General features: G+C 38.8%; 1 protein-coding gene across 1 annotated transcript in view; it reads left to right on the top strand.

Annotated features, from left to right (window-relative positions):
• LOC101747010 (zinc finger homeobox protein 3) overlaps positions 1-25,727 on the top strand; it is a 144,088-nt gene that overhangs the window by 37,865 nt on the left and 80,496 nt on the right. The window contains exons 2-4 of the mRNA XM_004932901.4: positions 1,204-3,967; positions 8,311-11,003; positions 12,831-15,663. Coding sequence (XP_004932958.2) covers positions 1,240-3,967; positions 8,311-11,003; positions 12,831-15,663 — 8,254 coding nt within the window. The 5' untranslated portion in view covers positions 1,204-1,239. The remainder of the gene's footprint in view (positions 1-1,203; positions 3,968-8,310; positions 11,004-12,830; positions 15,664-25,727) is intronic.

The raw sequence follows: 25,727 nt of genomic DNA on the forward strand, positions 1-25,727 counted from the left end.
AAAACATCTTTTACCTCATAATGTTTTAACGTGAACAATAAAAATAATCAATTATTATTTTTCTCGAGTCTTGTGACAGGCCCCATTGATTATCTATCTACATGCATCTGTCATGCGAATCAACATATTATTTTAGTAGTTCGTTAGGTATTTGTAGGACGAGTACCTTTGATAACTCTGATAACGTAGATGATGGCTTAATCTCGTTTTTAACGAATTTTCATTCTAGATTGCCTCTTTCCTTATCGGAATGCATCTTTATTTCGTTCGCTATTTACTGTGCCTTATTGATTAGATATAAGGTTTAATTTACGATGAGAGTCACGTTGCCAATTGTACGACTTATATTTGTCGAGTTCTAAGTTTGTTGGTTGCTTAATTGTAATAGTGTCAACATTGACAGCGTTGACAGGTTGTCATACGGATAAATTGATCGCGGCTGTTTGCGCAAATGTCAGTTAGATAACGATTACTGTGTATTTTAATTTGTGTAGGCATTTATGATACTTCATGGGAACTTAAGTTTTATCGAACATCATAGAGAATAACCTACCTATGTTTGTTCGCATTTATATAAGAGCTCACGACACGAGAGACATGTTTTCCATTGAGTTTTATTATTAGTAGTAGTATTGAAATTGTTTACTATTTTTGGGCATTTTTTAGAAACTAGATCGTTAGCCCTACCTACATCCGGCTATAAAATCTATTGATACAAATATATAAAACTGATCCAATAGAAATAAGTGATTGCTGACTAATGAGGTGTGTTTTAACTGATCTTGATCTGACATTAATAAAATGATTACTTACCATACAAAAATTAATATTTGATTAATTGCGTGCATTTTAAAATTTACCCAAAAGATATTTGACTCTTTTTTCCTACCTAAGCTGATAGCCTTGAGAGGATATTTCAGCGTAACCCTAACTAGTAGGTGAGCTCAAACCGGAGTGATGCTAACACTGACCCTAGCAAGAGCAGCGCTTTGCAGAATCTACCACCGGATCGGAAACGCGACCCACTTCTAAGGTCTCAAATATAGTTACAACGGCTGCCCCACCCTTCAATTGAAACGCATTACTGCTTCACGGCAGAAATAGGGGGGTGGTGATACCTACCCGCACGGACTCACAAGATGTCCTACCATTAGTACAAAAGATAAATTTACAATTTTACATAAGATCAATTAATTGTTGCAGGAGAGCATGTGATGCCGGCCTTTGACGCCCGGCGCCATGCCCACGCCGCTGCAGCCCGGCGGCCCCGCTAGCGGCCCGCCCCCGGAGCGCAAGCGGCGCCGCAAACGCGACGATCCACAGAGCTCAGCCGCGCTCGAACCAGACGACGACGACGGCGACATGAGCCCGGAAGAGGAGCCGCGCAACGCTCCAGCGGCACCGGCGGCGCCAACGCCGGCGCCCTCATCCGCCCCTGCGCCCACCTCACCGCCCGCCGCGCCCGATGCCGTGGACCTCACCTCCCGCCGTGACTCCCCGCCCCTCTCCTCAGACGTCGAACGATTTGATGGCAAAATTGTGTACAACCCCGACGGTTCCGCCTATATCATCGAAGATCCCGAAATGTCAGAGGGCGAAACAAGCTTATCGGAATTATCAAAAATTGAACCTGGGTGCATTGTCGATAGCCGTGATAGCAACGTCGTCGAAAAGCAGCTTGAATTTCCTCAAATAGCCAGTGCTTTCTATGTTTCAAGAAACCCATCGTTATACGGTGCACTTTATGGAAGACTGGCCGTTGAGAGAGCACGAGCCAGGCCTGACGCGCCTGTTATGCACAGCTATCGAGTGTTTAGTTTTAGAGGTGGAAAAGACACTCCTAGACCGTCATCCCCGCTAACTGAATGTCCAGTCAGCGTACCGGTCAAACCAATATTAATGTGCTTTATATGTAAATTGAGTTTCGGCTACGCCAAGTCTTTTGTGGCGCATGCCCAATCAGATCACAGTTTATCGTTACTAGACTCTGAAAGGGACGCTTTATCGAGGGAAAATGCATCAGCAATTATTCAGTGCGTGGGGAAAGATAAAGAACCACTAGTCTCATTTTTAGAACCAGTAGGAGCTGCAGCCCCATCTCGCATTTCTGCTTCAGGTAGTCCTGCAAATATGTCAGAATATTCAAACCCTTCAATAGACAAACGAGCAGAACAAATGACGTCAGATAGAGAAAACGATTCAATGCTACCTAATGGCACATGTGATGATAGAAGGCCTAGTCCAAACACATGGAGACCACCAAGGTCAATAGCTGAATCAACAATGATTCCTCAACATTCCTTGATCTCTGTAGCACATCCTCATACGATTAACGCATCAGTTCAACCACGAGCGAGTCCGAATTCTTCTCCACCGTTCCAAGCCACTCCACCGGCTTTCCTATCTGGGACAACGATAGGAGTTTGTCCGGACCATCTAGGCGGGCGTCCATCTGGAGCCGATTGTCCGAAGTGCGAATTAATTTTAAATTCAGGACGCTTAGGCGGTCCATTAGCAGGAATGCACAGTCGGAATTCCTGCAAAACATTAAAATGTCCGAAATGTAACTGGCATTACAAATATCAAGAGACTTTAGAAATTCATATGAAGGAGAAACATCCCGAAGCCGAAACTAGCTGTATCTACTGCATAGCCGGACAACCACACCCGCGACTTGCCCGTGGTGAAACCTATACGTGCGGATACAAACCCTACAGATGCGAAGTGTGCAATTACTCTACAACTACCAAAGGTAATCTCAGTATACATATGCAATCGGATAAGCATCTTAATAATATGCAAGAACTACAAAACGGTGGTAACCCAGGCGAGGGAGCTTTACCACCTGCACCGCAACACACGCCTCCTGGTGGACACAAACCACCTCTGCCACACCATTCACCTCTTGGCCAAAAACCAAAACCGACCTTTCGTTGCGACGTATGCAACTATGAAACTAATGTGGCGCGCAACTTGAGAATACACATGACTTCCGAAAAACATACGCATAACATGTTGGTTTTACAGCAAAATGTTAAACATATGCAAACATTATCAGCGTTACATCATAGACAGCAGAGCCAACAACAGCTGGAGACTCTATTACATTTTCATGGAGGAGACGCGCCGCCTCCCAATCCAGAAGCTGCCCTCGCTGACATGGCTTACAATCAAGCGCTAATGATCCAACTGATGACTGGAGGTCCTGGACCGTCTCCTCCAGAATTAGGCGCACACCTTGACGTCGGCCTAAATCCTGAAGCCATGGAACCCCCACCGGAACCAGCAGACCCGGAACCGGAAAGGACCTTTCATTGTTGTATTTGCAATTGTTTCTCGACTGATTCTTTGGAAGCATTGGGACACCACTTAGCCCAAGATCGTACAAAAATCCGGGAACAAGAGATACTAGCACTAGTTGCGGGTCATTATGTCTGTAAGCTCTGCACTTACAAGACTAATTTGAAAGCGAATTTCCAGTTGCACTGCAAAACTGACAAGCATTTACAGCGGCTGCAGCACGTGAACCACGTTAAAGAAGGCGGCCCGAGAAACGAATGGAAATTGAAGTTCTGTGGGGCTGTGGGGACTGGTGGGGCGGGGGTCGGAGGGGTCCAGGTGCGGTGCTGCGCCTGCGACTACTACACTAATTCGGCCCACAAACTGCAACTCCACGCAGCAGGAGCTCGACACGAAGCCGCTGCTCTATTGTTGAGACATCTTCGGGAGTGCGCTTCGAGGATGCCACGGGAACGACCTCGCGTCTACCGCTGTGCTCTATGCGGCTTCAACGCTCCGCATCGACTTCCGCTGTTACAGCACGTGCGTTCGGTAAAACATCTACAGATGGAACAAATCCATCAGCTCCAACGACGCTCCGAAGGGAAAGACCCGACGCCTGACGTCGCTGAACTTTTCCAAGTCATACCTCAGCCCCAGGAGTTGTCCTATGAACAACAGGACAATGGTAAGATGTTTTGGATTATTATTTTTTTGTTTTATACCTAACTAATTTAGTGAGGACGGCGTGTCATCTACCGTAATTGGTAATTAAATGTTGGAATTTTAGAAAATCATAACTAAAACTCGTGGCAGGACTAAGTAAGTATCGAAACTACAGTCGGATGTTTAGCTCGAAGTGTCCTGAGTTGTAAATCTATATCTTCAGATAGTAGCCTCCGTAGTCATTAAGTAGATATATCAAGGATCGATTTAATGAAAAACGGATCTCCCTCTTAAAAAATCATTAAATTAATTAATTAAAATAATTAAAGCAATTAAAAAGCCATCTTAAAAAAAAAAGTCGAAATCATACTAGGTACTTATTGTACGATGTACGTTTTTATTTTCAAGGGAAGTAGGTAGGTACGTACTGAATAAATTTCTTGTTAATATTTCAACCATGACCGAGCTATTGTTTCTCTTGTTTCCTCGATTAACGTTTTTTTTTTATTGCTTAGATAGATGGACGAGCTCACAGCCCACCTGGTGTTAAGTGGTTACTGGAGCCCATAGACATCTACAACGTAAATGCGCCACCCACCTTGAGATATAAGTTCTAAGGTCTCAGTATAGTTACAACGGCTACCCCACCCTTCGAACCGAAACGCATTACTGCTTCACGGCGGAAATAGGCGGGGTGGTGGTACCTACCCGTGCGGACTCCCAAGAGGTCCTACCACCAGTCTTACGTCTCTGTGATTGCAAACATTAATTTGAATCAGTTTTATAATGAATAAATTTCGATCTATTTATTAATTATTGGTGGCAGTACCGTCCGCTATGAGTTGCCAAGCAATGCATGCGCATGCGCATTCTTCAACTTCACACACTTTCCGCCAGATGGCGCTCACACCCACTTTAATAAACAATAACACGACTACAAATAACCATTTCGATAACTATTTATTATTCCTACACTAAAAAAAAAAGCATTTCGTGTAACATTTTATTCTGTAAAGCGTGAAAATTCCATTAAAACTAATTCAACCAAAACCATTACCGGCGTTCGTATCGATAAAGTAATACTGAGCCAACTTATGAATGTAATTTCGGAACGTCACTATCGGTTTCCAATTTAAAGCAATTCGTTCCTTAATCAATTTCGTTTTGCGTTTTTCGAACTAGACTTCTGTGGATCATGTTAGTAAACATTCTTATTTTACTTTCTTGTTATTATCAATACTAGTGCTCCCCTGGTAGTCGAAATTCGACTATAACTAATGGAAATTATAAGTTTGTACACTATTATGATTCTGTTCTCAAGGACTATTTTACTTCTTTAATCACAGATTTCGTCAGAACTACACTTTAGATAAATATTAATAAAGAGAAAACAATATTTAATCTATTCTCAATTTGACAGACTATAACTGACAGACTGCAAAGAAAAGTTTGACAATAAACAAACAGTATTCATGCGTGTGTGTGTGTCAAATACATGGTAGTGTGTGTAATGTTTTCTTTATTGATTTAATGTATCTTTTATGCATTATTTTAAGAAAATATTAGCATTGTGCACTTCTTCTCTATAATCTCTATAAGTGTGGGAAATTTCATACTTCTCCGTCCGCACAATTTTCGTTAAAAAGGGGTACAAAGTTTTTGCTTCACGTATTAATATATAGATATATCCATGACGTTAACAACAGTAAGTAAAATCATTCGTTTAATTATAAAGTACATTGATAAACTTATTACATGACGTTCGATTTGGAGAACCAATCTTTATTTTAATCGATGAGCATTTAGCGGAGAATTCGTAATCACAATAATGAGATAATTACACACGGACAAAATTTAATTTAAAGCGCGGAACATTAGAACAGGTTTCTTTAATAACACACGCCTTACACGGTGTCGCCACAGTCGGGTGCAGTCATTGGTTGAAGGCGGCTCCGCCCCACGAGCGAGGGAGACGGACTAAAGATTTGAATCAAGAACGCGAATTTTCCATAAGTACCGCGCGCGGGACAATGACTCGCATTACGTATGTGCCGGTCGCACATTAAGGATGATTGCCCCTTGTGATGAGGCTGCTACATCATCGTACAATGTCGCCGGCCGCATCGCCCTACGCATGTTTATGGCCGCGGTGAAATACGATAACCTCCGAAGGGAACACGAAACCAAAAGAAATTCCCACTTACACCATTGTACCGAGCATGTTTATGTTTATTACTTATTTTCACCTTATTGAGGCGACCGTTTCAATGATCGATTTTGCTATAAATTTTTGGTCGACTCATTTACGGTTCAACGCGAAACAGACAGTTGAATGCAACGAAAAAGTAAGCTTACACAGTGTAAACAAAAAGAAATGTTGCTTTAGTGTTGGCTGCCAATTTAAATCAGTCGCCTCCTGTCTCACTGTTCCGCCCCTCGGTAACTGAGTCATTAGTAACAAGGATCTCATCAATACAATCAAAACCAGAATTTAAACCGGTCTCTAATTCAGGCCGGTCACAAACTCTTAGCGGGTTTTTTGCTCATCCGCCAAAGAGAACTTCGTTTGTAATACAAACTGTATTTTTTATTGTAAGATGTCTCTTATAATACTTGAATTTATATCCGGTGTTTCACCAATTTCATATCTTACAAGAATTCCATTTTTATTATATCCTCTTTAAGATCACAACCCTATTATGTGACGCGACCTTGGGCTGTTGTAAAGAAAATTCAAAAATACAGCCTCTGAAAAATCTAACAACAAACAAATTTAGAGACGTCACAAATTTTTTATTAATAGTATAAGGCGCGATAGTGATGAGCTCCCATCAAACGGATTAATAACTAATGTGACGTCAACATACACACTATAGGTCCAAAGAGGCTGGCTAGTTTGAGCTTGAACATTCTATAATCTGTCAATTCATATATAAAATACGCAAGCGCGTCTGCATGCACATACACAAAAGAGCTCAAATGATCGAATTTTGCAACACACGAACGATTAATAGAAACTGATTCAACCCAGTCGGTCCATAGCCAATGAACACTCAGGCTCCCATTGTACCCCTGACGCCACATTGTAAAAATTCTGACCTAAATCTCGCGAAACAAAACTCGCACTGCACAATACTGCTTTACGACGCTATAACGATGTGGTGTTTCCTTAGAAAAGGCCCTTTGTCCATTGACAAAAAGCGTCCAGAGATCGCATTTATGAAGACAAGTTCTCTTTACCTGGCCATTGTTCTATGCTACTACCAGACGGTGGGTCGGCGATTTTACATCATAAATAATTACATTCACTGGACACTCCGGCTCGGATTTAGGGTCAGTTGCGCTATGATTATTATTACGGGTTTATCCCTCTCCCCATCATTAGTTGTAACGGTTTTGAATGCTTAAAACTATAGAACGGGTTCCTGTGTTGGGGGGTCGACTGGTTTTAAATCCACTGGACTGTGAGACGATTTTTGATTTTAATTAATTTTATAAATTCAATTCCCCAAGTCGTCCCCTTTGATTTAGTAACTCACATATTGGCGTGCACGATTTTAATATATGATTAAAATAAAAACCGCACTGATGATAGTTTTGAAAATAAAAATAAAAACAGCAATTTTAAATTTCGTCTCTCTACAAGAACAAATATGAAATACAATTATGAAATTATAAGCATATAGTTTTATTAATATGCATTTATTTACTGAGCTGTTCCCATTGTATTTGAAACCGTTTTATCCAACGTCCTTATTTAAGCGTAAACAATGATACATCGAAGTCTTTCACACGCTGCCCCGGACTTATCCCTGGTCAAAATAATAATTGCAGTCTCACATATCTTCGGTAGCTTCATCTCCCTCATACACGCCGCGACTTATACGTTAACTGTCTCGATGCATCTGATCCACTGCGAAACGAAATATTCGAAACCTTTTGTAATAATGAACAATGATTGTTTGCTCGTCCTATGTCTTCTTTGTGTGCGAAATTACAATACTCTTGTTACGATGGCATTAATACAGTTACGCATGTGTGCGTGCGGGATGGATAGAACCGATACCTTTGTCTTGCCGGGACGTCGCAAACAAAACGAATCCTAATAATAATATAAAAGAGAAGAATTTTATTTTTAACTTGAGTTCAGAAAAGTAACAAACGATCGCACCGAACAATAGCTGGTTTCATTTATAGAAATAATCTTTTTTGTAGATAAATCTCACGTAGATGTTGTAGATTTAAGGTGTACAGACATTTCCTTTTTCATTTGGTTTGCGGATTTCGTTGAGGGAGGTTCGTTTATTCGTATTAATTAAAATTATTTATATAATGACAAATAATCAGTTTTTTTTTTGTCAACAGACACCAAAGAGCCTATTGATCAGAAACCAGAACTGACCCAAGAACAGAAAATGTTGCGATTTCTCGAACATCACCATCAACAGCAGCAACAACAGCAACTTCAAACACAACAACAAAATCAACAAGCCTCAAATGACAGAGACGAAGAAAGGGAAACTCCAGGACCTCACGCGTGTCCTTACTGTAATTACAGTTGCCCGAGTGAAGCTCGTCTACACGCTCATGTCACTTCCGTGCACGCTGACACTGCACGTCATTTTATTTGTCCTTTATGTCAAGATGCCTTCAAGGATCGACCTGCCCTAGAACGACATGTAATGCAAATTCATTCAGTCAATTCAGAAGGCTTACAGAGGCTACTGCTTTTAGTAGATCAAAGTCATTGGCTAAATGGTGGCACCCAGCAAAGGGATGAATCTCGACAGGGTGACGAAGATAGAGAAATATCATCTCCACGCTCAGAGGGTAGTGCTGATGGAGAGATGGAACGGTGCTCGACATGCAGCCGAACATTTAGAAATGTAGATGAATTATGTCAGCACCAAAATGAAACAGGACATTTAGAACTCAAGCAAACGCCTCAAGGGCCGGGCTACGTGTGCTGGAAGAAAGGATGCAATCGTTACTTTGATGCAGCCCACGCCTTGCAGAATCATTTTCGGGAAGCTCACGCACGAAACTCGATCGCTAACATGTCAGTATCAGAGAAACATGTTTACAAGTATCGTTGTAACCAATGCAGCTTGGCGTTTAAAACAGTGGAGAAACTACAACTGCATTCACAATATCATGTCATCAGAGATGCGACAAAGTGTGTGCTGTGCGGCAGAAGTTTTCGATCTGTACTCGCTCTTCAGAAGCACGTCGAAACTTCACATCCGGAACTATCCGAGGATGAGCTCACTGCTTTTAAACGTAGCTTAGCATCGAATCCATTGATGCAGGCCGGACAAGGCACCGCTCTCGATGCTGCTACTGCAGAGCTTCTCCGTAAAGAAGCCCTAAGAACACCAGACGACGATTTAGCTGATATGGAGGATAGAGATTCAAGTGCGACTGTGGCCGATGAATCCGGTCACAACGACGCTGAAAACTCTGATGATTCAATAATTTACAAAGATCAACAATTTTTGGAAGACTACCTAAACTCGCAAGCCATGGCTGAAGATTCATATAATGACCCGAACAGGAAATATAAGTGTCACCGATGCAAAGTGGCATTCACACGTCAGTCATATTTGACAGCTCACAACAAAACCTTACTGCACAGAAAAGGTGAAAAATTAACTTATCCAATGGAAAAATACCTTGATCCAAACAGACCTTTTAAATGCGATGTATGCAAAGAATCGTTTACTCAAAAGAATATCTTATTGGTACACTACAACAGCGTGAGCCATCTACATAAACTCAAACGGGCCATGCAAGAACAACAGAATAATAATAATCCTCCCGTATCGCCTGGAGCGGGTTCGGCGCCCTCTAATCTAACATTAACTCCCAAAAGTACTTCGAGTGAAGAAGACGATCGTAAACGTTACAAATGTAACATTTGCAAAGTAGCATATACTCAAGGCAGTAATCTCGACATACATATGAGATCAGTCTTACATCAGACAAGGGCTGGCAAGTTGCAAGAATTAGCCGCAACTGGACAAGTCGACTTGACACGACCATTAGTAGAGCAACCAGATAGAAAGGACCCCGCTAAAATTTTACAAGACGTGCTGTCGCCAAAAAATACATCCCCTTCGTCTACGAGCAGTGGGGGACCGCGATCTTCACCCCCCGCCCGGCCAGGTAGCCCTCGTTCCCCTCGCGCAGGTAACGCCGCGTGCGATCGGTGCCACGCGTCATTCCCGACTGCGGAGTTACTCGACGCACATCGTGCGTCTTCATGCCCGTTTAGCGATGCGCGGGCGCATTCGCCGTTAGGTGAGGCAGAAGCTGCGGCATTGGACGAAATGGTCGCAAAGGGCAATCCGCCCAAACGTAACTCGCAAATGTACAAACAACTCTTAGAAACCTTCGGATTCGACCTCGTCATGCAATACAATGAGAACCAGCGACGAAAGCTACAAGAGGAACGTGAAATCGCACGCGCGCCAAGTCCGCCGCCACCGCCACCTGAAGAAAAGCCGCCGGACGGTGAAAATAAATCGACATGTCAACATTGTAATAAAGAGTTTTCTAGTGTATTCGTTTTAAAAACACATTGTGAAGAAGTGCACAAGGATAAAGTGCCATTGGAGTTTTTGGAACAGTTCGCGGAACAATTTAAGTCGGAATATGAAAGAAAATCAGGTGCGCCAAACTCGCCGCGTGCTGCGTCTCCAGCACCGCAAGGTGAGAGGTCGCCGTCGCCGCGGGGTGACAGTAGTGCGAATTACAACGAGAACGGAAATGCGGCTGGTGAAGCGCAGGCCGGTGCGTTGCTAGCTGCTCAAGTGCAAGAGATGCAAGCAGCGCTGAACATGATCCAGTTACAACAGCAGCTGGGCACGATACATCCGATGGTCGCACAAATGCTATCTCTGGGATTGCCACTAGGATTGAATGTCGGGGCATTGGCTGCAATGAACCTGCAACCACCTCTGGTACCAATAATGATGCCACCTCCGCCCTTTGACGCGATGTCCTTCGCACACGACGCCCAACTCAAACAACAACAACTGATCCAGCAACAACAGCAGGTACGGTTTTTATTGAATATTCACTACTTTTTTACTTTCTCTAATTCATATGAACTAGATAAATACATAATAAGTCACGTGTATCAATATTTTAGAAACGATACAATTATATAATTTCTAATATATTCATAATCGGCTTTAACTGAGCTCATAGTGTTTACAATTCATTTCAATTGATAACTGTAACAAAAATTAAAAGGTGCAATGTGAAGTATTAACTACTATTGTTATACAAAACTTAGAAAATAAATCGTAAATGCTTAGATGGGTGGACGAGCTCACAGCCCACCTGGTGTTAAGTGGTTACTGGAGCCCATAGACATCTACAACGTAAATACGCCACCCACCTTGAGATAAAAGTTCTAAGGTCTCAAGTATAGTTACAGTTAGTTAGGTTTTCTTATTAACACATGTAAAACGTCATTGGGGTAGATATTTTATTCAACAAAAATGCGAATTGTAACAAATCATAGCCCGACCGAAGAATAAAGTCAGTAATGAGAATTAAATATCTATATTATGCACTATGGTGACTTAAATTGTATCCAAAAGGATCACTAAGAAATCTAATAGTTTATTTATTTAATCAATTTCGATGGTATTTTATGTTTTGAAGAATATTAAAATGTTGAAAATCTCAAATACCCAAAACTTATCTAAAGCTAAAGTTAAATATTAATCGTTTCCTAGTAACAAACAATGAATGTCTCAGTTGTCAATTGCAGCCCCTTATTGTGCCTGCTGGCTTCGTCTGTCTGTATAAGATCGAGCGAGAAGTGAGCTTATCTGACATCGCAGCTAATATTTTTCGTACACATACATCACTTTCGATTCCTAAATTCGACTTTCCATTAAATTTTCAGTACTTTCCTTCCGCATATTATTATAGTCTTTGACTTGTTTTCTATTATTGTCAACATTATATCGAGAGGCGATATAACCTCTTTGGTTAAAGCGACATTTCGCTTAATAAGTGACATTTATCTTTGTAATAAAAGGTGCGTTTTATTTAGTACTAGCATCAACAGTTCGATTTTTTTAATTAAACTACAATTTACATTATTCAAATAGTAAAAGAAGTTTTTTTGTTATAATATTTTTTCCAAATAATATTAAGCTTTAAATGAATCTCCTGTAAAGTTGCAAAAATGTCGCTTAAACCAAATAGTTTTTTACCCTTCGATATGATATTGTAATAACAAAATATTGAATACGTGTCTGTCTCTTTAACGTTAACTATTTATAAATTTTGTTTACGTTTTAGAGGCAAAATAAAATGTTGTTGAAGACAAATCATATGAAATTGTAGCTGCCTTTCATTTCGGAATTTTTTTCTTCTTTCAATTTAAAATGATCAACTCAGCGTTTCAGTATTGTTCGTAATTGATTAATTGATATTAATTAATGAAAATCTCAACTGTTCACTAAATTTGAAATTCAAATAAAAATATTAAACACTTATGTATTTATGAAAATAAAAGTTTAAATCAGGTATTTTGAGATATTTTTTAAATGTTCGTTTTTACTTTGACACCTATATATGACTTGATTATGGCCAACAATCTGACCTATCCAAGATAAGCGTGGCGAGTTAACTTTAGCTATCTGTTTGCACAAAGTAACAGAGCTCCTATTGTTACGTATCTCGGTCGAAGCAACAACGATTCCAGTTATTATTCAAACTTACCTGCCAACAATAAGGGGCCATAGCTCTGTGGATAAATGAACCCTTTAGCCTGTTTTGTCCCCTTAAAAACACGTTTTAGTCTTATGGATTATATCTATTATTTCGCAGTACCCAAATGTTTATCTTTGAATTTTTTTTAGGCAAATGCTGCGGCTGGACAGAAGCGAGCCCGCACTCGTATCACAGACGAACAACTCAAGATTTTACGAGCACATTTCGACATAAATAACTCACCAAGCGATGAGGCCATCGCTAAAATGGCCCAACAATCTGGACTTGCCACTAAGGTAATCAAACACTGGTTCAGAAATACATTATTCAAAGAACGACAACGTAATAAAGATTCACCGTACAACTTCAATAATCCACCATCTACTACGTTAAATCTTGAAGAGTACGAGAAAACTGGCGAAGCAAAAGTTACTCCTCTTGATTCGTCTGCCAGCTCGGATGAAGGCAAACCGCCGCCTGAAAAAAAAGCAAAATATGAAGAAAATAACTCTATAAATCATCAGGAAGTAAAATCTGAACCTTGTGATGAACCTACAATGGAAGAAAAATTTAATTCATATGATGATCGGCATCAAGAGGATAAAAGTTTTGTTTTTCCTCAAGCACCTTCTCAAAGCCCAGCTCCGATAAGCCATCCTGATAATCATCATAATATTTCTCAACCATCGTCTCCAACACATATATCGTTGAATTCATTAATTCAATCGCAACTTGATTCAATACCAGCAACGAGTATACCGCAGCCACCACATCCGTCAATGTTGCCACCTAAGTTAAATCCAAATTTCACGTCCCCAAACTCCGCGCCCCCGAACGTCCTACCTTTGACCCCAAATCGCAGTCTGAGCCCCGGCAGGGGTCCAGCCGATTTCGGACTTTCCGGGGGCAACTCGAACGGATCCAACAGCTCGGGGTCTTCTGGCAAACGCGCCAACAGAACTAGATTCACTGATTACCAGATAAAAGTTCTTCAAGAATTTTTTGAAAATAATGCATATCCCAAAGACGATGATTTAGAATATCTTTCTAAGTTGTTAGGACTGAGTCCGAGGGTCATTGTTGTTTGGTTTCAAAATGCTCGTCAAAAAGCAAGAAAAGTATACGAGAATCAACCTGCAGCGGATCCGCCGGCAGGAGCAACAGATGATGCTAATAGATTTCAGCGCACTCCCGGTCTTAACTATCAATGTAAAAAGTGCCAACTAGTGTTTCAACGATACTACGAACTAATAAGACATCAGAAAACGCATTGTTTTAAAGAAGAAGACGCCAAACGATCAGCGCAAGCTCAGGCTGCTGCAGCACAAGTAGCTGCAACATTGAGTAGTGAAGACTCCAATTCAAGCACCGTAGAACATCATAATCCTCTTGTACCAGTTTCACCTGCACCCCCTCGAACTCCCACTCCAGCTGCGCCTAATTACCCTGTATCTCCAGCGCCACCAACTACTTTAACTCCTGTAACTCAGTTACCACATCAAACTAGAGAAGAAAAAGATGGAAATTTTCAATGTGATAAATGCAACCTGGTCTTCCCTCGATTCGATTTATGGCGAGAACATCAACTGGTTCACATAATGAACCCAAATTTATTTCCTACTTATCCGCCAGACTCCCCTTTTGGGATCTTACAACAACATGCTCAACTTCAACAGTTAAATGCTTCGTTAAGCAATGAGGAGGCACGACACCCTTTAGTCGCAGCACTAAATCAACAAGTAGTGAAAAGAAAATTTGATGAATTTGAGGAAACAGATACTGGAGAGCAACCAAAAGACAAAAGATTAAGAACTACCATCTTGCCAGAACAGCTTGACTATCTCTATCAAAAATATCAAATTGAATCAAATCCTTCAAGGAAAATGCTTGAAAATATTGCACGTGAAGTGGGTTTAAAAAAAAGAGTGGTACAGGTCTGGTTTCAAAACACCAGAGCCCGGGAAAGAAAAGGGCAATTCCGGGCTCATGCCCAAGTTATAAATAAAAGATGTCCATTTTGTCCAGCTTTGTTTAAAGTGAAAAGCGCGTTAGAAAGCCATTTAAGTACGAAGCATGCTGATCAGTGCACACGAGGCGAAATTAACGTAGACGCACTACCAGACGAAGAACTTAGTACGGAGTCCACGCCAAGTTTTGGTTCTCAACAAAGTGACAGGCAGCAAAATTTTTCCCAAGCGGGGGCTCCCATGTTGCCCCCTATTTTCCCGCCTTTTCATTCAGACATGGAGAAATTTATCAAACAGTACAGTGAAGAATCGATGAAACGTTACGTGAGCGAATTACAAGCTCATGCCGCTGCCCAACAGAACGGTGGAAGCAACGACTCCTCCGATAGACGCCCAGAACATGGAAAATCAGAGATCCCTTTAGATCTCAGTAAGCCTGTGGATTTATCACGACCTGGGTCCGACGCAGATGAGCGTTCAGATACTGCCTCCGAAACAATGGAATTCTATGAAGAAGACGAACCCTCATCGCCTATCATGGCCGGTCAACCACAAACACCTCGTCCACCCGGTAAACGATATCGTACTCAGATGTCATCCTTACAAGTGAAAATCATGAAGTCACTGTTCACGGATTACAAAACGCCGACGATGGCCGAGTGTGAGGCGTTAGGTCGCGAAATAGGCTTACCAAAACGAGTGGTACAAGTTTGGTTTCAAAACGCACGTGCCAAAGAAAAAAAGGCGCGCCTAGCTGCTGGATTGGCGGAAGTATCTGATGCACCTCCCCCGGAAGAATGTCGCGTGTGTGATTTTAAATATAGCCACAAGTATTCGGTTCAAGATCACGTGTTTACACGGGGTCACATCGCGGCGGTACGAGCGCGATTGGAAAGCGGCGCCAGTGTCGGTGACGACAGCACGTTCGCACTGATGCAAATGGCAGCGCGTCTTGACAGCGGCATGGGCGGAGAGCTTCACAACGCGTTCCTGCGGCCGCAACTCGCCGGCAACGGTGAGTGCACCACTTGACCAGGGTCTGACTCGTATAGCGTGCCAGAACACTGTACGACTCAGGGTCTAATGTAGTAGAACCTCGTAGCGGCGAGTTTCGCTCGACCGTAGCATTTCAAGTAGTAGCAACTTCGCAGCATTGAACCCGGTTCGAGCGAAGCTCCTTTGGTGTCGTGACGGTCGTTGCTATTTTCCTATTAGTGAGTTCTTTCTGTAAATAATCTGTCATTGTCAAGAATTTATTTATATCTTACTTTATGTTGGTTTTTTAATGAAATAATTTAAAAAAAGTTGTCTTCCAAAACCAAAAAATAACATACAAACTACGTCAAAACTATTGATTTCAAATTTAGTAATCGCTAATGGCGGCACGTAGGAACTCGATTCAATCTCAGAAATTGCTTCGTAATTTCAATAATTATTAGAATGAGCATTCGAAACGGGGCAGCGTTGCACGACACAACGCCAATCTGACGGTTGCATCCATGTTGTGACAGTTTACGATTGTATTGTTTTTATTTCGAATTATGACAGTTGTTTGTTGGTATTTATGAGGCGAGAGTGATAGACAAGTATTAGGTGGATGAAATGGTGCGTTCGCGTTGTCATCGAGTCGCTAGAGGCGGGCCGAGCCGGGCCGGTGGGAGGTTCGCTCTTACCCGCCACTATTCAAATGCAAACGAAACACAACAATGGTAGGAGTTAGGACGCGTGAAGGACGTCGTATATCTGACGCGACCGATCCGACTCACATGCATTCCGCTCTACATGAATAATCAATTATTTAAATCGTCGCAATCAACAGTCTTTCATTCGAGTGACGGGATAACTTTAATTGTTTCTTCGATTAAAACTGTAAATAAAAAAGGGAATTTTATTAACAAACCAACATAACGTAGTGATGATACATATATAGACTAGTAATCTGTTGCATAATATTATTCTTCCTAGTTGTTTATATTTAAAAACTCCTATTAGGTATTAGCGTTTTTTTTCGATTGTTGTAGAATTTTAATGAAAACCAAATTATATATCTTAGAGAATTTAACATTTTAGTTATATTTTAAATGTAAAGTCATAGAAAAGCCTGAAGTTTAACTATTAAATAAGGTGCCTTGTAGGATTCGAGTGTTTTGTAAATTATTATTTGTGCTCCACTGTAAATATTTATATGTAAAAGTATACTACTAGTTTGGTAACGTTATTGATAGGTACTGCACTGTAAAATGTTCGCTTGCAGATAGTTGATGTGTAATTAGATAGTACGACCTAAGCAAAGGTATAATAAATATATTGTTTACGTGTAGAGGCATCTTAAGAATTTGTGATATAACTTGTATCTAATTAGCTTAGGTACTTCGTATGTTTTACGATTGCCTCCGACAAAGGAGCGATGCTAGCAGTATCAAAATAAATACAGGCATAACGTTTACAAGTCTGTGCACTTAACATAATAATGAAGTCTTTATTGTCGCGCGGGGTCGCGCCGGCTGCAGTTTTTTGCCATTCATCAGACATTTACATAAGTGAGCCGTTATTGGGGAGTTAGGTGATATGCAAATATTTTCTTGAATACCGAATGTCGGCTGTGTAGGCTTGCTCGTGGTGCGCGCATGCAAGTCGTCGCACGCGCCGTGGGTGTCGCCATTATTCCTTTATTTATCCCTTCTATTCTTTATGTGAAAGTTTGTTTCCCGTCACCTTCAGCCACCGCGATACACGTCTTATTGATCTTTCATATGCAAATGTCAAAATTCAGAACGCCGAACATAATATTATGCTCATAGTTTCATTTACGTTCCAACGAATAAGCGCATAGCAGCCGATTTTGAATATTAAAATGTTTATTTGCATATAGCCTTTTTTCTGTTTGTAATTTTTTTTTTTGTATATTATTATTTTGTTTTTTTATGTTATGTTTGTATTTATTTTTGTCCTTTAGTTTTACTTTTATTATTTTGTTTTGTCATATAGATACATATAAAATTGCACGTTCGTGCTGTGTAAAATGTGCGATTGATATTGAATTAGCCTCCACTACGACTTCCATTTTAATTTAATTGTATAATTTAATTTTAATGTAATTATCTGCGATCTGCATTTACTGTTATAGAGGTGATTATTGCTAAATAGTTAACGAAACAAAGCCCTGTGCCAGCCAGTGATTGATTTTTGTGTTTAGACGTACAAATGCGTCTTTTAGTAATCAAGTATAATTCTTGTAAACTGAATAGTATTATTATTATTATCTACAGTTATTTTATTTGCAGAATTCGTTGAAATAAATGCAATATTTATATTATTGATTTATGTTTTTTTTTTTTTTACTTTTTTGTTTCCTTGGTTCCTTTATCCTTTTTATGTTCTTTTGTTTGTATATTTGTATTATATGAAATGCAATATTCACTGACAAAGGGTATTAAGACAAAAATCTTGTCTGTCTCCTGCTATGAGCTGAAGAATTACGGGATGCTTAGAGACAGGTGAACACAGAGCGCGGACCGGCATCTACATACAAGCGGACAATGGACCAAAGTACCTGCGACATCTAAAACAATAAAGTCCCTTTATCTTTGTTCATTTGCTCAACCAACATCTCGAAATGAGAAATGAAAGTTTACTTTTGACACCTGGTCGCTGTGGGTGGCGAAATATTTTTAGAAAAAAAAAAAACAAAACAAAAAAGGTGAACAATACAAACCGACAATAAAACAGATTGCTAGTTTATTATTCATATCTATTTAATCGTGTTATGCTTAAAAACGAAAACGATCGTTACGGCACTTATAGCTTATGCTACACTCAATATGTTAAATTCAAGATTCGAGATATTTTAACACGTCTATCTAAAAATAACATTTCTTACTTAATAAATTCTTAATGATCGCCTGCTTACAAAAAAAATATTATACAAGTCTGTGAGAGATTTTAGTTAAATAGTGTTTTAAAACATTAAGACATTGTTTTAAAACACAAAAACAGAACAGTTCTTTCTCTTGACAAATTTACTAACGTAGCGAGAAATGAAGCCGATAACACAAAATCCTTAAAAGAACAATCTTATTTATATATTAATACGTGAAGCAAAAACTTTGTATCCTTTTTTACGAAAATTGCGCGGACGGAGGAGTATGAAATTTTCCACACTTATAGAGAATATAGAGAAGAAGTGCACAATGCTAATATTTTTTTAAAATAATGTTTAAGACACATTAAATCAATAAAGAAAACATTACACACACTACATACCATGTATTTGACGCACACACGCAAGCATACTATTTATTGATAGAAATTTTGTTCTTGACGTCTGTGGTCAAATTGAGAATAGATTAAATATTATTTGTCTTTATTAATATTTTTTTATAGTGTAGTCCTGGCGAAATTTGTGATTATAGAAGTATAAAATACAATCATAATAGTGTACAAAATTACAATTCCAATTAATTATTATAGTCGAATTTCGACTACTGCGGGACCTCTAGTAGTGTTTTAAAATAGATGCTACAAACCTGCTATTTACTATAACATATTAAAATACATTATAGCCCTCGTATTGCTTTTCCATCCATAAATTCCATCTACGTTTCAAGTAAATATACAACGCGTATGGGTCATGAAAACGAACTTAATTAAGGCTACAACTTTGTATAACTTAAATGAAAAATGATGAAATTATGAAGACATTAACCTATAATAACTACGATTCTTTTGGCGCTGAAGACGAAGAATCTTTCAGTAGAAAATTGGGAGCAAGTATTACCACAAGCCTTACATTCAATTCGATCATTACTTTGTACAACCATACAAAAATGCAAATTTTCTCAAAAGTCAATTAATATTCTAGACTATAATATTCAAACCTTATATTCGTTAAAGGTTTTCTCTTATTACAATACCTGAAAAGCTTGAAGTCACCCATGGTCCGATATCAGAGATCTTATTCGCGACATACGGGGAGTATTTATACGGACTCTTGAATGAACTGCCCTCCACCGTGTTTCTCTACTGCTATGGCATGTCCTTTAAACGACCTTCGAAAGAGTTTTAAGTGTTTGACCGCGAATCACCTACGCCCCTGGCTTTGTCTGTTAGACAGTTCGTATGCTTCACTCCCTTCGATAAAAACAATGAAAAAAAAACAGAACAGTCCTTTTCTCTTGACAAATTTACTAACGTAGCGAAAAATGAAGCCGAGCAACGCAAAATACTTAAAAGAAAAATCTTATTTATAAAGCATTGCAAATTTGACAAATATGTGTGTGATAATTTTTTTTTTTCAAAGAGTATTTGAGTACGTTTGCAGCGTGTTATTAAAAATAAAAACCACTTTTTATATCGTGTAAACATCACTAGTGAAATGAAATATAGTTTTTGGCATAGGATAACCGAAATGTTTTTTCGGTTCTAGACATAACATAGTTTTCATACAACGTATATAAAAATGAAAGGTTTCCACTGCATTATTTTTCACAGTAAGGACTTGTTTTACTGATACTTACATCGTCTCCTCTCTCATAGAGGACTCCATACTGTGACGTCCGGTAACTACTTAATACTATTGACTCATGAATGCGTCTGCCACCATCGCTCTCCGTATGAGGCTTATAAAATATATGGCATTTTTTCTATAGTTTCTCAAAATTAACTATCATGATTTACAATTTAGTAATTTAATTGTCTGTCTCCACGAAAATTGTACATAATAGAATTAAAAAATAAATAAAATTGCAATTATGCGCTGCCCATTCTTGTCGAATTTGATATGTGATTAACCATTTCTTCAGACATACAAAACATTTAGCGATGCAAATTTTTTAAAGTTATTTATCTAAATAAAATGATTTAATATTTGCTTTCAAACGTCGAACACTGAATTCGATTTAAAAAAAACCTCTACCTCCCACTCACCCATTCCAAGGGTTCATTACAAAAAATATTAAATTACAAACGCACAAAGAAGTAAAACTAATGTTGAATAAAAACCGTTCCCGTTACTGAACCGACTAATTACTTCATTGTGTAATACAATATACATAGGACGTGCTTACCAGAAAATAAGGCTTTTTGTCGTAGTATAACAAAAGATTTTTTTTTCATCGAATCAATATCATGTCGATAAGTAGGCAGATCAATGAAGCGTTTTGCTCCGAGCCTTTGGTGTTCTCGAAGGAAATTACTGGAGTTATTCGAATTTAACTAGCAATCATAGGAAACGAATTTAAAATAGGTCCGGAGAAACTAAGAGACAATGTGGAACTATGTATAAAAATATGATAATTGTAGAAAACTGAGCTACTAATAAATTAAGAAAGAGCTTTCATAATACTTTTTATAAATACAAAGTGAACCTATTTAGTCATTGGTGACGAAATATTTACACATTTCAGATATTTTTTTCTATGAATAAAGCTACATTTACATTAGATAACAATAAATCTGTTAAATTTACTCAAAAACGAAAGACTCAGCTAATCTTGTTGGCGGTACACGATATTGGGACCAACGTTGGTCATGCACGTCACCAATTCCGTAGGCCTACCTAACCCAGTGCTAATGCAAATACCTCATTTTAAAAATGACATATAAACACAGAGTGCCACGTGAAAAATACGTAACATCGACTTCTGAAATCGCACTATGGGTAAATGCAGTGGTTCCCATTGATAGCTTGGAATCATCCTATGCCTATATTCTTTACGCACCTTCCAAAGAACAGTGAGAGCGATAAATTCTCTCTTAATATCCATTTGCAGAAATTGTGTACGCGAGTACTAACAAACTTTTTGGGCCTAGGGACTAATTTTCCAATTCCAAAAATATATAGATACTTTAACAAATCAAAAACTATTCTATTATTTCTAATTTAACTTAACTTATTAAAATTACCTAATGAATAAGTTTAATATCATTACTGAAATATCAAATTTAAATTAAATCATATTAGAGTTCACAAAAAAAAACAATACCCAAAGAGGATTCAACAGGTAAATTTTCAAATGACACCAGCAAACGGTTGACAAAACGCCTCTTTTGAATCGAGGCTCCAAAAGGATATAACCGTAGGCAGCGTATACGCTATTGATGTACTAGTAGTCACTGTGTCATTTCACTATCTTCGACAATCCAACTTGCCTAATTTCTACCGCGAAGTAGCTATGGGATCATGTTTGAAGGCTTTATTGACATCCGTCGTGTAATAGAATTTCGACTTTAAATTACGCTACCCATACTTTATTTTCTTATCATTTCGTAGCACAGCTCAGTCTCCAATTGATGAGTGAATAGCTGTTGTCCATTATTATTACAACGAGACTTCCTCAGTTGTCATTGCCATTACACCTTTCATATCATAACTGTTGCCAACAGCGGATACTCGGCTAACGTGAAAAAAAAAAAACATTTGACCTCACGTACTTTTAAAAAAGACTGCATTCAAATCAACACCTACCGAACTGACCTTTTAAAGATTTCGTGTTGGTTTTTTAACTCAAAACTGAGGTTGTTCCATATTTCTGAGGTGGTTTATTTTTCTCAGGCGTTTACGCTCGTACGACCAGCCGATCTGTACACAACATTCATTGATTTCACTAGATTTCGTAAGTAGGTGTTATTGTGTGGCGGCACGACGGAAAAAAAAACAGCTGATGTTAGATCGGTATCTATTGTATGTCGAGGCGCAAAGTTGACGAGAATTTAGTCTTGCATGTATGATGTCATCTCGATTATTTTCACGTACAGAATTTGCCTAAAATTTAACTGTACCTGATTATTTTCTAAAAACAATTTTTGCACGAGAAAAAACAGGACAGCTATTTAAAACAAAACAGTATAGTCTTATCAATATGTTGAATGTTGAGATGGATGTGTGGAGTGACAAGAATGGACAAGATAAAGAATGAGTATATCAAAGGAAGTGTGAAAGTAATCAACAAATTAAAGAGCGGACGGTTAGCGTGGTATGGACATGTGATGCATAGAGAGAAGATGCATGTGACTAGGAGATGTATGGAAATGGTAGTGCACGGTAGAGGGGGAAGAGGTCGACCGAAGAAGACATGGATGGAGTGTGTAAATGACGATATGAGAGAGAGAGAGAGAGAGGAGTGAGTGTTGAGATGACGGCTGATAGAAGAGAATGGAAGAGAAAAATTTGCTGTGTCGACCCCATCTAGTGGGATAAAGTGGAGAAAAAGAAGAAGAATTATAGTCTTAGCAACATTTAGCAGTAGCAGTAAACTTACATTAACTGTTTAAAATAGACGTTCGTTCTTATTTATGGTAAGCAAAACGTAATTGGATATTACCTCTAGGTCTTGATATTGTAATAAGTTTAGCTAACTCGACTAAAATGTAATGCTAGATGGCAGGGCGGACTCTGGAGTCACGTCGGGGCGCCCCCACCCATTAGCCGCTCCAAACCGTATCGACAAATAACCGCCAATTATTGGATCGCTCTACAATCTTTTTACAATTTCTTCTCCGTTCAGCGTTATTATATTTCTATTAAGCCTTTTTTTGTAATCAAACTACTAATGATTCGATTCCATTTCCTAGGCGGACGTGCCGTCTCTGCAATGTTAATGACACTACGTAATTAGATCCGGATGGTTCGAGGTCGTTGACTCGAATGCGGTGCCCGACCGGTAGATAATAGCAAAGTGTCAATTTTACTAAAAATATGGTAATTTACACCGGCAGCCATTTTGTTTCATCTCAAATTGCTTGAGACAACGCGGGCGCGACCCGTAATGAGGTAAAACCGTTACCTCTGTGTGCCAGTTGTATTGTGTTACGAACATAAAGAATAATCAAATACAAATAATCGTAAATAACTGGCTGCTTATAAAACAGGTTTGACACCTTACATGTTAAACCTATAGTAAACATGTAAATGCCTGATAGATACACAATCAGGCAGACTATTCTATAGTTTATCGGCCGGCGCAGTCAGTAAACTCGTGTCGTTAGCCGTTGAAATCTGAACAGAATCTGCATTTAATGTGAACACTACTTTAATGACCTTAATAAAAACTCGCAACTAAGAAACTAGGAAAATCGTGACTGCGTTAACTGGCGTGCTCGATTCCGGTTTCAGCAATTAGAAGTTCAATCACCTACGTCAATAAGGGGCAGGCAGGGACGAAAAAACTTATTGTGTCCACAGTCATGTTTCAATTTGTAAAATTGATTTGTGATGCGACCAGCATCTGTTCCCGTACTTGGATAGACGCATTTCTAATCAACGCGACATCACGAATGTTTGGATAACAATGGTTCGTTCTTGTGAGTCTTTCGACATCGCAACTTATTCGACAATCGTTTTCCTGTATCTATACTAATACTAATAATAATATTATAAAGAGGAAAGATTTGTTTGTTTGTTTGTATTGAATAGGCTCCGAATCTACTGAACAGATTTGAAAAATTATTTCACTGTTTGGAAGCTACACTATTCCCGAGTGACATAGGCTATAATCTTTTTTGAAAAAAATTAGGGATCCTTACTAAAACTCCAAAAATGTAACCCAAGGTGTAAAAAAATGACCTAAAATATTCTTTACATCGCGTGCCCTGCGAAAACTATTGATGATAGAATAAAATAATGTACTACGACTTTGAATTGTTCAGAAATGTGTTCTAACATTATTATTTACAAAAAAGTGTCGCGACAGCATGTCTAACTATTATAGTTATGTCGCAATAAGTGTTCTTTTATTTTAAAAAATAAAACAATGTCAACTATCGTTGAAAATTTTGTTAAAGACCCGAGCGGAGCCGGAGTGGGCCGCTAGTTATTTATAGAGCGTTAACACCTCTTAAAACTAACAACAATCTCGAAACTGATGCGGTGTTTTGTTATTGAATTTTAATTCTCTATTTTCTTTAGCTGTGTATCAAACTCGAACTGAATGTTCTTTGTTACGAAACAACTTGGCGCCCAATTCGTATTGGCGCAATAATAATTCATACCATTATCATTTTTTATTGTATTCAATTGAAAACCTAAAACTTACGAAAACTGATTTGAAATTCCATAAAAGCAAAAAAATTGCTCTTACCTACAAAAATTAGTCTAAATATCTTCTAATCTTGCTAGAATCCATAAAGAGAACAGCTGAACAATGGTGCCAATATTGAAATATGCAGCCCTAGTCTTATGTAGGCTGAAGTAGACTAGAGTACATAATATTAGTTCAAATCATACCGAATACCGTTTCGATTAGAAATATCAGTGTTTGTATCATATTATATATCATATTATAATCATATAATGACGATAATTCGGTTTGAAGCGTGGGGCAGCCGTTGTAACTATACTTGAGACTTTAGAACTTATATCTCAAGGTGGGTGGCGCATTTACTTCGTAGATGTCTATGGGCTCCAGTAACCACTTAACACCACGTGGGCTGTGAGCTCGTCCACCCACCTAAGCAATAAAAAAAAAAAAGATAATAACATTATGGATACTTGAATATACAGATTATTCAAGTGTAAACTAATAAAGTCTATTTAAGAGTAACTGCGATCATATCCTTGAAGGCAAAAAGTATGTGTTTGAGTTTATACATACCGTATTTAATAGGCATCCACGAGTAGTGCTTTTTCGTTTCTGACTAAAACCAAAAGGGGCCAAGAGATCGCCTGTCCATCTAAATAAAAAAAAAAAACTAAAAGAATTATACATGCAAACAATCGAAGTCTCTAATTCATTAAACGACAATGCAAAGATTTATTAGCTGTCTAGTGAAACAACAGATTGACAACAAAGTAAATCCGTTAGACCTCAAGCAGTTCAATTATCGTCGCACTTGATTACAAGGAACGAGGAAGAGAACGTCTCATTACTTTGTATTAAAGTCGTGATTATTATTTTAATCGTTTCGCTAACAAAGGAAAACAACTGAGATTAGCTTTAGGTAATTATCCGTGCGGTATCGCGTCTCGACTTGAGTTTCTTCCATAACGGTCTAAAGCACATACACGTGACCTTTTGATTCAACCTATAATAACAAATGCTTTGTCAAAGTTAGTTAAGAAATCAGGTGAACTCGAAATAATTC

This window comes from Bombyx mori, chromosome 11 (genome assembly GCF_030269925.1).
Source record: "Bombyx mori chromosome 11, ASM3026992v2".
In the NCBI taxonomy this organism is placed as follows: domain Eukaryota; kingdom Metazoa; phylum Arthropoda; class Insecta; order Lepidoptera; family Bombycidae; genus Bombyx; species Bombyx mori.